At 33.4% G+C, this 13,772-nt stretch overlaps 1 protein-coding gene across 4 annotated transcripts in view; it reads left to right on the top strand.

Moving 5' to 3' along the window:
* The first annotated feature begins 234 nt into the window (after positions 1-234).
* LOC118187885 (alanine aminotransferase 2-like) overlaps positions 235-13,772 on the top strand; it is a 75,070-nt gene continuing 61,532 nt past the window's right edge. For 3 of the 4 annotated variants that reach the window (XM_085810296.1, XM_085810294.1, XM_085810293.1), the window contains exons 1-2: positions 235-346; positions 13,137-13,293. In XM_085810296.1, coding sequence (XP_085666422.1) covers positions 13,156-13,293 — 138 coding nt within the window. In that variant the 5' untranslated portion in view covers positions 235-346; positions 13,137-13,155. The remainder of the gene's footprint in view (positions 347-13,136; positions 13,294-13,772) is intronic. The other variant, XM_085810295.1, reaches the window with a different exon arrangement.

Raw genomic sequence — 13,772 nt, 5'->3', positions numbered from 1 at the left:
ATTTATAAATGTAACTTCAATACAGCTAAATGAAATCGCTTCGCACGGAATGTTAATGACCTAGATAGTGTAAATGCTTAGGTGTACATTCGAAGCATCTACTTTTAGAGTTATACAATCACCAATACAAAGCGACTACTTACAAATCTACTTACGTCACATGATCTTCACTGCAAAACATATACATGCACCAACTATAAATTCCTTTCCGTTTTTCTTTCCTACCTATTGTAACTGAAAACAGAACTGGCATCCTAAGCAGTGTTTGTCGCCTATCGCTCAAGTACCGAACGCTATTTCAGGAAGTTTCCTGAAAATTTAATTACTTCGCGCTTCGATACCCATAGTAAGTCTATTTAATTTTAGTTCGTTTTTCTTGCTCAAATATATTTATCTAAGAATTGTTAATCAGTATGTCTCGATAATCATGAGGCCCCTGTTTATTTTCTTTTCAGAATTTTAAGCTAACTTAAATTTAAGAGATGAAATTTCTTTAATCTACGTATTACAACTTTCGTTTCCTTAATTCACATCAGTTTTGATATTAGAAACATCTACAGCATAGCTTTTCAGCGTTTCTAGGCTCTTCTTATTACTGCTAGGGTATTTGTCGTTCATGCGGCTTGGCAAGTGTTGCTAGGTCTTCTGTAATACACATATAAGATCTGCACTAAATCGTTCGCGCTATCTAGCAAACAGCCAATTTTGTTACTCAATGGGACAGGATGTCTTCAACCAGAGGGGAATTCTCCCTCAGGGAATTTCATAGTTTCACGGGGAGGGGAATGTGGCTATTCGTTTACCTGTTAATAATTTAGTTTCAGTTTATGAACATAAAAACTACTTTTATTCAAATTTTGGTTTGGTTGGTTTATTTAGCTATGGCAAAGCACTCAAGGATACCTACCTAAAAGAATGGATGCTTTCGTGGAGGACTTCTAAGGGAAACTGTCTCGTGTACACGTTACACATAGGGAAAACTACGGAAATACCCATGCATCAAGGCCGTTCGCCGGGATTCGAGCCCCGGACTGAACTACTAGTGTTCAGCGACTTTATCGATCGGCCGCTGGTGGGCACTTTCAAATTTTGGTATTTATTATTGGATTTATTAACTTTTCCTATATTTTTCTCGTTTAATATATAAAACACATTGAAAAAAATTTTAATTTAAATAAACGTATATGTATTTTTCGAGTTTTGGGAAGGAGGGGCAATGATTGTCCAGCAATGTGAAAGGGGTACATTTGGCAAAAAAAAATTACAACCTCTGGTTTATACTTTTAACCCTAACATTTTAACCAAATGAGTGATTTGAAAGCAGTGAGAGAATATTCTTCGTGAAGCAATGAATTATTATTTTTAAAAATTTGCATGTTTACTTTATTTTTTAATCGTATATATGCTCTAATCAGTAATATATCAAACTGATGTCTTTTATGGATATTTGCACAGTTCCCTTTTTAAAAAGGAGTATTTCTAAAGACATACGATACATGTCCCGTACACAATGATAATTAATACTCCATTTAAAAACGAATCATATTTCATTTGCTTTGATTCTCTAGACGTTGAATTTTAGGTAGGAAAGTACTTGTTGTCTTGACCATGAATTTCATGGAAGAATTGTTGCCAGAGCCTCAAGGAGGTTGGGCTTCTACTTCCACCGCAATTTTGAATTTTGAGGGAGAGCACACTGGGGATAGTCCGAAGGTCTCCCACCCCTGTCCCCTTCCACCAAACCACACAAGAGGACTTTCGATTCGCCATATATTTAGATTGCTCCCATGCCGCAAAGATACAATACATTTACAAACATCCATGCCTTCTCCGGGATTCGTACACGGGCCCTTAGGTACCGTAGTAGGCTCCCCTAACCACTACACCGTTTTGTACGGAAGCAAAGTACTTAATCGCACTTACTAGGTTTCTCCCGAACGCTTACACTGTAGCCATAATTGCTCTAATTTTTCCTCGTCGAATTCTGTTATGGTATTTTTAATAAACTAAAAATTTTCAAAAGCAATTAGTTTTTATGCACTTTATCTAGGCAGACTGATGAAATATACGTAAATAAACTGCTATTATGTATCAATGCAGAGTTTAATTTGAAAATAACTTCATAATTTTTTTCTTCAGAAATACCTCGCATAGACTAAGAAACCGGTTCCGTCACTATCCTAAAGTATCTGGAACCGGACTAATTGAGGAAATAAATGTATACCAGGGGAAATTGTTGTAATTGGTTCCAAAATAATTCTCCCTCTATGTGTTTCAATGAATAAAACGGAATTAATAAATTCAAATATTTGTATTTCTTTATTTCCAATAATGTGTTCTAGCCGTTTATAAGCGGAAATTCAAATATCTCTATTAGAAATTATTTTCAATATAATAAGATAAGAAAGTTTTCAGTAAATGAGCTCTCATTTGAAACTCATAAAATATTTAATGAACTAATAGAAGAAAAAAACCCTTATCCTATATTTCATGAGAAGAAGCGATTACATAATAAACCAGAGGTGCCTAAATAACGAAATTGACTAATCGAATCGTATCGTCAAACTATATTCTATAAAACATATTTTAACCTTAGTTGTTGTTGTTTTTTTTTTTTTTTTTTTTTTTTTTTTTTTTTTTTTTTCCCTTAGTCTCAATGACACTTTGTCAATTAAATTTGTAAAGACATTAGGATTTTTTTGGGGGGGACGCCGGGGAGGGGAAAAATTAGCAACGCCTTCGCCGGAAATCGAACCACGGACCTCTGGAATACGGGCCCAGCGTGCAGAACCACTTCACCACGAAGGCACACTCGGAAGGCAGGAGAAATACCTTATATACTCCCGCTTTTAAAGAGCGACTGGAGTTTTTAGGGAACCCAGTCGATAAATCCTGGGTGAGGAGAATCATCATCCAACACTCTTTTAGTTCGGGCGGCACTGTAGAGACATTAGGTTTTTTTTTGGGGGGGGAGGCCGGAGAGATGAAAAATTAGCAACGACTTGCCGAGAATCGAACCACGGATCACTGGAATACCGCCCTAGCGTGCAAAACCAGTACACCACGAAGACACGCTAGGATGGAGGGAGAAATACCTTATAAATTATTCAGTTACAAAATCAGTCTTTTACTCCTAACAATTCTGTTACATCAAGTAGCCCAGAATATATCGAGCGACTTCCAAAAGTTCCCCAAAATATCATATATTAATTACAAAATTCATATAAACTTCATTTAGGAAACACTTTTTTAGCTCATTGTGCAAATGGTGGAATTCTGAGGTCTTCAGCCTTTTCGTTAAAGAGTATATGTGTAAAAAATTGTTTCAATATTAAATTAAATAAACTCTAAATAGAATTTTACAAAACATATTGTAGCACCACATTGTGAATTGTCAAGCACAATGTGTGCAAAATTTGAGCTGCATAACTTTTGAAAAAAGGTCAATACTCAAGTTTTGCCGTAGTTGTATTTTGCAGAGATTGTGCATGACACCACATTGTCTATTGTCATGCACAATGTAGGCAAAATTTGAGCTGCATGACTTTTGAGGAAATAGTTTAAGTCGATGTCATAGCTTTACCATAGTGACAAACCCTATGGGCGAGTTTAAAAAGCTCTTAAAAGGTACCTAATTTAAAAAAAAAAAAAAAAAAAAAAAAAAAAAAAAAATTTGAAGGTATAATTAAAATTTTTTATCATTTTAGTTTTAAAGAGAGGGAACAGTTTATTTCATAGCATTTGAAAAATTTCAAATAATTTTAACGGATTATTTTAAATACTTAAATTTAACTGTCCCATAAAAGAATAAATTACCTGTTACAAAAAAAATTTAAAAAATCAATAGTTTAAATGAAACGCTGGGGAAAATGCGAATAAAGTTATAAAATGGACAAGCTAAAAACAACACATCAGGTTTTCATTTCAAAAAATATTACCCGCTAACAATCCTTAAAGTCTATTAGTTTGGAGATTAATAAAATAAAATAATTATTAACTGCAAAGAAATTTGTACGCAAGCAGTAAGAATCGTAAGCTTAAACTTTTGTTTCCAAGTGGTGGACATAAGAACCGATTTTCTCTCTCCCATCTGCTTCGAATTGCAATTATTATTTAAAACATATATAAAAAGTGGCCAAATAAATATTTTTATCATTCTTGCTTTAAAAGAGCGCGAAGCCTTTTTTTAATCTATAAAAATTTCAAAAATTTGTAACGATACATTTTTACATGTTGAAATTTAAAATCATAGACATGAAATAGTTGCAAAAATCGAGCGATTTTCGAAAAATTGCAGAAACTTATATCAGGTTTGGTTTCTTTGATTATGGTAAAACACTCGGGACTGTCCGTTTGAGAGAAGGGACGCCTTCGCGGAGGACTTTCTAAGGAAACATGGCTCGTATAGACGTTACATATGCTGAAAACCTCGAAATTACCCATTCCCCTTGATTTGAAGTGAACTGCCACTATTCAGCGATTTTACCAATCAGCCACTGGTGGGCCAAAGTATATCAGCAATCACGTTAAAATTTTTATAAAAATTTTATTTAAAAGTTTTGTTTTCTCCTTATTTGACAGTGCGGACCGAATTTCTGAGTTTTCTAGTTTGTTCGCTAAACGAAGATATATGCTAAATATCATTCCAATAGGAAGGAATACATATATACATATATAAAATTCCATTTGGAAAAAAAAATCGCTTCATCACAATGTATTGTCATCCTCAACGTGTGTGCGTGTGTGCAAAATTTAAACTTCATATTTTATTTGGCAGTTGTTTAAAAATTGATGACAAACTTTAAAATAAAGTGACAAACACAAACAGAGAACTAAATAAAAGGTTATAACAATGCGTGTTTTTTGTTCTGTAAAATTTATAATATGGATTCTCTCACGCTTCTTTTTGGCCTTACACCTCACCCCCCCCCATAAGTTTCTCTGTAGCAACGAATTGCAGTGCATAAAGCAGGGGTAACCAATCTTTTGAGGAAGAGTGCCACTACTTAAAAAAAAATATTTATGGGTGCCACTTCTAATTTTTCAAGCATAACTAAAAATATAAAAAGGTGAAAACATTTTATTTATAAGCTGATTATGGGACTTTTGCGCAAATAGCACATTTTTTTATGTAAGTTTGAGTAGGGGATATTAAAAAATAGCGTAATAAATACAACAAACAGTCAAAATAAGGTTTTGTTTTCAATAAACATTTTTGAAGCTTGAGTCAGTTCGGTTACACATAAAATAAAAATGAATAGTTTGAAATATTTGATTCTAAATCACTATTAAACACTCAATACTTAATGTGTTTTTTGAATATGTAGTTCTTTTACCAAGTCATACAGTTAGTCAATAAAGTCTGCGTACATCAAGAAAAGTAACATCAAATCCAAATTTTAAGGTGCAAAAAGGGTAGTTTCTTAAAGTTTTATTTTTTAAATATTTAGTTTCAATAAGGGACTTTGAAATTATTTAACTGTAATATTTTCATATCTAATAATTTATGCACACTAATTTTTAAAAGATAAGTGGCCAGAAATCAAAGCCAATAAAGTTTGCGTACAACGCGAAGGAGGCGGGGGATTTTTTATCTAACTTTTAAACTTCAAACTTGAGAATGCAAAGAAGGTTACACTTTCAAGGTCATTGACTTCCGAAGCGAATTTCACATTGATTGGAAGTTGTTATTTCTATTTTCTTTGACGAAAATGACAACCAATAAAGAAATTCCTTTAGTTACAAGACAACTAATTATCAAATTGGGAGATGAAGGTAAAACTCTTCGTTATATTGGTAAAACCATTGGAAAACCATTTTCTAGTGTGCAAAGAGTTATTCAAAACTATCTTGACCCTGGTAGTCTTGCTGTAAAACCAAGATGTGGGAGACCGAAGAAGCTAACGTAGAGAGAAGAAAGAAAAACTCTTTTACGAATTAAACAAAATCCTAAATTTTCAGCTGCAAGCATTGCAAAAGAAATTTTTTTAACTAGCAACAAGGAAATTTCTTCTGAAACTGTACGAAAAGTGCTGCGAAAGGCCGATTATCATGGACGCAAACCTAGGTCTAAGCCATATATTTCCGAGGCAAATAGAAAGAAAAGAATTGCTTTTGCCAAAACACATTTAAACTCTTCGCAAGACTTCTGAACAATATAATTTGGTCAGACGAAAGTAAATTTACAATATTTAAAGTTAATGGCCACCCTATTGTATGGAGAAAACCAAGAACAGAACTGAATCTGAGAAATTTAAATCCAACTGTCAAACATGGAGCTGGCGGTGTGATAGTATAGGGGTGTATGTCGTCGAAAGGAGTTTAAAATTTTCACATTATTGATAAAGTCATGGATACGTATGTTTACCTGGATATTCTGAAGAAAAATCTACGATACAGTGCCCGAAATTTAAACCTTTCTAATACCTTTATTTTCCAAGAAGACAACGACCCGAAACATACAGCTAACATTGTGAAGGAATATCTCCTCTATCACACTCCAATACAGTTGCGTACTCCTCCACAGTCACCAGACCTCAATCCAATCGAACATTTGTGGGCAAAATTGGAGAAACGAATTCGAAACACACAATATTACGTCGTGAAATTAGCTAATTAGTAAATTTCTGGACGAATGGGCGAAATTTACGTCGGATGACACTGAAAAATTAGTTCAGTCAATGCCCAGACGTCTGCAAGCTGTTTTGAAGAATAAAGGATATCCTACAAAGTATCGAAGTAATGTAAAAAACTTATTTTTTTTTTTTTTTTTTTTTTTTTTTTTTTTGAAAGTGTATGCAGACTTATTGGAAATAATTTCTTAGTTCTTTTGACAAAATATATTTTTGAAAAAAATGTAAAAAGTATTACACTTATATTATTTACTTTTTATTTAAGCTTACAATTTTAGCTAATAGAAGAAAAAAATGCAATGATTAAAATACATTTCTCTATGATTTAAGTGTTTTTTTAATTTCAAATTTAGTCTGTAAGCAGACTTTTGTGACTAACTGTATATATTAGGATTAGTTTTTGCAGATGCTATTTTAAGTGCATATCAGTTAATTTAGAACGATATTTTGATTTTATTATGTTCGTAATAAAAAGGATCTGTTCATAAGCGTATTTTGATTCAAATCTACAATAATATCTGACAGCCAAATCGTGTACATTTGAAAAATTGCTTGTTGGTACAAATTTCCAAAATTCCTTATAATTTGGATCACTTGCAGTTGAAATACGTTCCTTATGTTTGCTTTTCAGTGTAGTATGTTTGCTTTTCAGTGTAGTATGTTTGCTTTTCAGTGTAGTATGTTTGCTTTTCAGTGTAGTATGTTTGCTTTTCAGTGTAGTATGCTGCTGTCGGTCAGTAATTTCGATGTGAATTCCAGTTGGTAACAGTTAACGTCTTGCAGGGAAATTGAATTATTGTATATTTATTATAATGTGTTTATTTGTATGTCGCTCAACGGGTTTGATGCCGATGATATTGTTATTTTTTCAAATCTTTTGATTTTTCAACAAGTCTCTGCGTGCCACTGTCAAAACTCCGCCGTGCCACAGGTTGGCCATTCTTGACTGAAAGGAGGCAGAAAATGCCTTGTAATGTAAATAATTTACTATCATTTATCAACGAAGGGTTAAGGGGCGTTGGAACCCCAAAATCTTCAAAATATTGTGATTTCGGATTTTAGTATTTTCAAATTCTCTACACTTTTATTCTAAAAATACCATTCTTTAATCTCTATGAAAATTAGAACTGTAAAAAATTTAGTTTTAATTTGTCATCTACTGCTTTGATCAATGAGGATTTTTACATAAAAACGCGTTTTTCTCCAAACGTGATTTTTTTATACTCGATGTACCTTTTCTCAGGAACTGCAACTCACAGGTATCTAAACTTTTTATGGCTTATTTATTAGGTTCCCTAATATTTACTAAAATGAGCTTTTTGTAATAAACTTAGAAAAAAAAAATTTTTTAAATTTTTTTGTGTGAGAAAAGTGCTAAATTTTACTATGCCTAACAAAATATTCTGTAATTTACTCTAAAATTCAAAATGCTTCAAAAGCTCATTTCAGTATAATCAAATAGGTATACTTTAATTACAGAAAAAATTTCAAGCTTGTATGTACAGCAGATTTACAGAATTTAAAATGGGAAACAAATAGTAAGTATCCATAAGCTTTAGATTAGCTTTTTAAGCTAAAGCTTATGGATACATTATATTTGCTTATTTAGCTTTTTAAGTAATGTAAGATAAAATTTCTTTTATTTACAATTTAAGTAAAATATCATTTATCTAATTAGTAAAATTTAATATGCCGAACTATATTTTACACACACTGTGAAGATAAAGTCCGCAAAAGCATCAGGGTAACTCATTGCAAGCGTTAGTTTCCGAGGTACAATTTCAGTATTAAAGAAAAAAAATACTTTCTTGACCACATTTTAAAATATGAGGTATATATTTCAAGCAATAAAGGTAAGAAGCCCGTTTTGATACCTCATTAACACAAAGACGATATGCACCATACCCACAAAAGTCTTAATGTGGCCTTATTGTCGCAACGTATTTTTGATTCAGGGGAAAAGCGATGTAGGTATAACGCAATGCAAATAATAGAAAGAAAATGTCTTTGTAATACTAAGTCATCAATACTGCTATTGAATTTTAAAAACTGCAAGATAATATTACCAAAACAAAACAAAAAAAAACCACTAAAGTGCTTCTTTATTTTGAATGACATCTCAAATTCCTCAAAGATTGTTTACGACTCTCTAAGAGGCAGAATTTTTTAATACGCAACTCGGAATTCTAAATTGTTCTAAGTCAGCAAAATTTTTGCTGAATGTATAAAATTGCAAGATAATCACTCTTATAAAACGACATTAATATGCTTCATTATTTTTAATGGCATGAGTATTTTTAAAGGCTCTTTATGACTCCCTAAGATGAGAAATTTCTGAAAATCATCCTTTCTTCTTGGGTAACTAAATTGCAAAAATAATGCATCCGGTAAATTTCGTATTTCTAATTTTGGTGGCTGAAATTGAGAGATAATGAGTTAGTCTGTTGAGATTTTACTTTTTATGATCAAAGATTGGATTTAGATTTTTCATTTTTGTTTAGAGTATCTCTAGTAATAAAAATTTTATTCAAAATAATATATAACAGCCAATGAAGAAAAACTGATAATAAATAGTAGATCGTGGGCAACATATTATTACTTCCCGGTTTAAATGAAACAGTTTACCCTTTTTCTTCGATGATGTCCTATACCTTCCGCCATTCGAATTTTCCACTTCAGTTTACAACCACTGCAGATGGACAACTTATATTTCTCAGATGTTGGGGAGAAGAAATTTCATTACGTGAACATTAATCAAACTTCATAAAGACTGAACACTAATGATCTGATATACTACGCATATTTAAATAACATACAGTTTTACATACTACCTGTACGCGTTTATTTTAATCATAATTATATGTATTTTTTTTTTTTTTTTTTTTTTTTTTTACGCTTTTGCGAAAATGTTTGAGAAATGCAAATAAATGCAGTAAAACTTCAAATATCCTCACTAAACAGAATCACAAACCATTTAAATATTAGGCAAATTTGAATAATCAGGCTGGATTCTTTCTACGTAAATAAGAATATATATATATTAAGTGACATATATGTAACTTGTAAATGAAACTTATCTTTCAGTAGCCCCTTAATTTAATATTTAAATATGTGCTTCCCTTTTTTTATTCTAAAAATAATAATTGCTTATAATAAACTTTTTAAACAGTATCACTTGCATTCTTGCATCTGCTCACGACGCAAATGATTACGCGACGCTTCAGAAAAATTTTAGAAAATTATTAATTAGCCAACCAAAATAGAGCTAAACCAAAACTAAATCATTCTGGACGATGCTTTTACCTAGACACGTTGCATTCTCTCTCGGTTTGAGAATTCCAGAAGTCATTTTAATAAGCAGATATTATCGCCTTCAGGAAAATTTCCGTTTCTCGAAATTTCGTCGCAAGTCTACCTAATCTTCAGTATTCAAGAATTTTCAATGATTCTCAAATGATTTCGTTAGTTCCAATGGGGCATGTTGGACATGAAAAGTTGGTTTAAAATGATTTGATTTCAGTTCACATTTTCCTCTTTGGGTGTTAAAAATTTCGTTTCCGAAATTTGAAATTGCTTCTAATTGGCTGGAACGTTATGAAAGTCTCTGAGGAATTTATGTAATAATCATATGAGATGGATTAATTTAACTTGTCGTAATCATGTAAACTGGATCAATTTTGAAAAGACACAGTTTCGATAGATTTATTTTCAGCAGTTCCTATATTTAGAGCAGAAAGCACAAATTCAAATTAAAATGTAGATCCAACGAACTGTTACCAATTAATGTTAGAACTTGATTTACATGTTTTTTTAACTTTATACATTTATCTTTATTCTGGAATTTAGAATTCAAGTAGCCACTTAATTCTGGAATAGGCAAATCCTAATTGAAATACACTTCAAACCCAGCAAGAGCAACTGTAGAAAGCGGCAATTGTTGTGTCTTGTTAATAGCCTGACGAAACAGCTGGGTAGCGATCAATGTTTGTTCAATTCATATGTTTCTTCATCTTGGTAACTAAACGCGGAATGCCAAAAGAAGCTTTCCAAACGTGCTTATAAGGCCAATAATGGACTGCTTATCCTTCAAAATAAGGGTCTCCAGCGGGATCAGTATTGTCCTCCTGCGGGGTCGAGAAAATTTTAAAGGGAGCTCAACGAAGATCAAGGGGTCGATAGCCGAATATATACCGACAATTGATGAGCTTGATAATAAAATTTTTTAATATACAACATTTTCATGCAAAATGTGTAATGTAAATATTTAAAATGCAAGAATACAGAAAAAAAGCAAATATTACTAAGACTACAAAACTACCTAGGAATATGCATCCATTGGCGTAGATGGGATGGGACAAGGGGGGACATGGGGCTGATGTTAAGAAATTTTAAAACGAAATGTTTTCCATTCTTGGCACGCAGAATGGGGACGCAAAATCTTCAATTGTCCCCGGGCGCTGAAAACCCTAGCTACGCCTCTGTATGTATTGTTATATATACGCCACTAGCAAAACTTTTAAAAAAATTAATTTAATCTTCGTTTCCAAGGCAATGAAAATGTGAAGCGAAGAAGAAGAATTACCATCTGTCTTAAATCAACATTCTGTATGCACTCGGTTATACGATGGCATTTCGAAAAGTAAAGATACAATGGCTCGCATTCCTTAAAAAAAACATTTATTTATAAAACGTCAGTTACATCTTATTAACTGGATTATTTATTATTTTTCGACATAATCACCCCGTTATCCAAACATTTGTTAAGTCGGTGCACATGCTTTTGTATCCCACAGTCATAGAAGGTTGCCGCCTGTTGGAACCCAGCGCGCACACAATTTCTTGTACCCTAACTTGACAGTCACAACTTCATAAAGAGTTGTCATTGACACTCCCGGTATGATCTGATGCAATTCTTTCAATTTGAGACGTCTATTCGCACGTTGTTCGTCATGAACATCGGTCCTACCGTCAGAGAAATGACAACACCATTTCGTTACATTTTGTCGATTCACAATGTTCCCATAAACAGAAACGATTTCTTTGTGAATATCCGCTGGTCGCTGACCTTTTGCATGAAGAAAACGTATGACGGAGCGCACTTCGCATTTGGTGGGATTCTGAATCGGCGCAGCCATTTTAAACACGACCTACTCCAAACAGAATCAACGTTGAAATGCCGAACGACCGCGAGGAGAAAAAGCTGACGGTTCAAGGTTAACACCTGTGTTGTCAACTTGCTCACCAAAACATTTCTTTACCTCTGGCATACGGTGTATCTTTATTTTTCGAAATGCCTTCGTATAAACAAATGTAGTTAATGTGACACTTGAAATAAACCCGTCTTATGCTGGGAATTTCTGTGAAAGAGGAAAGGAAACTCCGGAAATGAGTTGATGGTTCAGCCTGCACAAACAATTCGTATATATCAGGGAATTAGAATAGTGTCAGATTATGGCAGAGCATGTAAGGGTTACTTTTGAGGAGGCCTTTTTTAAAGGAAAATGGCAGCTCGTATCCACTATCCACTATATATTTGGAGGAAAAACAAACTTAACATGCAATTAGCCTGTTATCCAAATTTTAACCCGGATGGAAATACGAGTCTATAACGATTTCACCGCTCTACCATGGATGAGCTATCTACTTTTTGAGAGTTTAACGAACTATAGTATCTTGAAATTATGTGTTAAAAACTTTTAAAACAGAGATCTTAGAGCCGAGAGACATGCAGACGAAATTCTCACTGCTATTTTTAGTACTTACTGTGCAGTTACTGCTGGTTATTTCCTTTTTATAGATAATAAAGCATGCCTTCACAGAAGTTAGTTAATGGACAACAGGCTTCAGAAAAATGTGATCAAATATATAGAATAACTAATATATACTTCCTTGCTTTAAATCCAATTGAGTATACAGGAGGCAAATGCAACCTACAGACTTTGGTTTCCGAATCTCAGAAAAAGTTTGGATGTTTGCAACAATTGTACCTACATACAGAGACTGGGTATATTCTGTTGGTCTGAAAGATCTCGTGGTCGGAGTAAAAGAGCAGTCTTACTTGTGGTGGGAGGAGAAGAAGAATCAAAAGCTCATGAATGCTACCTAATGAGCATTAAAACTGAAATAATATCTGATAGCCGCAAGCATTAGGCTAGACTTTAGTATACTAGAGTATACTTACACCGAAAACGAATAAAGAACTGCATTTCTTTTAAGTCACTCATCGATTTCAAGATGCAGAAGCGTTGCACGTCGCTTTAGTTTCGCTTGAGACGAAGATTGCGCTGCACGTCGCTTTTCTTTTAACATGTTTTGTTCTTGTAATTATGAGAAATTTTTTTTCTAAAATTAAAAATTAATCGAAAATGCTTCTTTTTTCCTGAGTTCTACGCATAACATGCACTAACGTATGTAAATGTATCCTTTTGTTAGTGTACATAGATTGAAATTTCATTAAAAATTTTTAAAAGAGCAATAATTTTGAATTATATTCTTTTGTTTCAGAATATTTCCCTTTCCATCAATGGCATTATATCTAATGGATTCTTCAAAAAAATATCTGACAGTAGATACCATCAATCAAAATCTGAAACATGTAGACTTTCCTTGGAAATGTCCTGTTGTGTCTCGGGTAAAAGAAATCGAAGAGGAAATTAAGAAGGTATGATATGTGAAAGCGATACTGGATATGAACTATTTAAAACAAAACTGAAAAGTGTAAACTTCATATACTCACGTTTGTGAAAATTGCAACACCAAGAAGGAATCGTCATAATTGAATGCAATTTAATACACAGTTGAGTGGTAGTGGTACAAATAAATGATTAAATGTTCAAAGCAAACAAACAAGAACAAGAGATCAGAATCAGTATTTTGTGTGGCCACCACGCGCCGCAATAAGTGCTGCTACACGACGTGGCATGGAGTCAAACAAAGTTTGAATGTCTGACTGAGGAAGAGCATTCCATATCGTTTGTACGCGTACCCAAAGTTCGTCTGCAGACGCAACAGGACGAGGATCACGAGCAAGACGCCGACCAATGACATCCCACACATGTTCAATTGGCGACATATCCGGGGAACACGCAGGCCAAGGAAGAAGCTGTACCTGCTGCGCTGCAAAGAGGGATTTAACAATCC

The sequence above is a fragment of the Stegodyphus dumicola genome, chromosome 2, assembly GCF_044657685.1.
Source record: "Stegodyphus dumicola isolate Sdum_Otavi_A_Nest chromosome 2, ASM4465768v1".
NCBI lineage: Eukaryota > Metazoa > Arthropoda > Arachnida > Araneae > Eresidae > Stegodyphus > Stegodyphus dumicola.
Note: the sequence above shows the minus strand (reverse complement) of the source record. Positions and strands in the feature narration are given on the sequence as shown.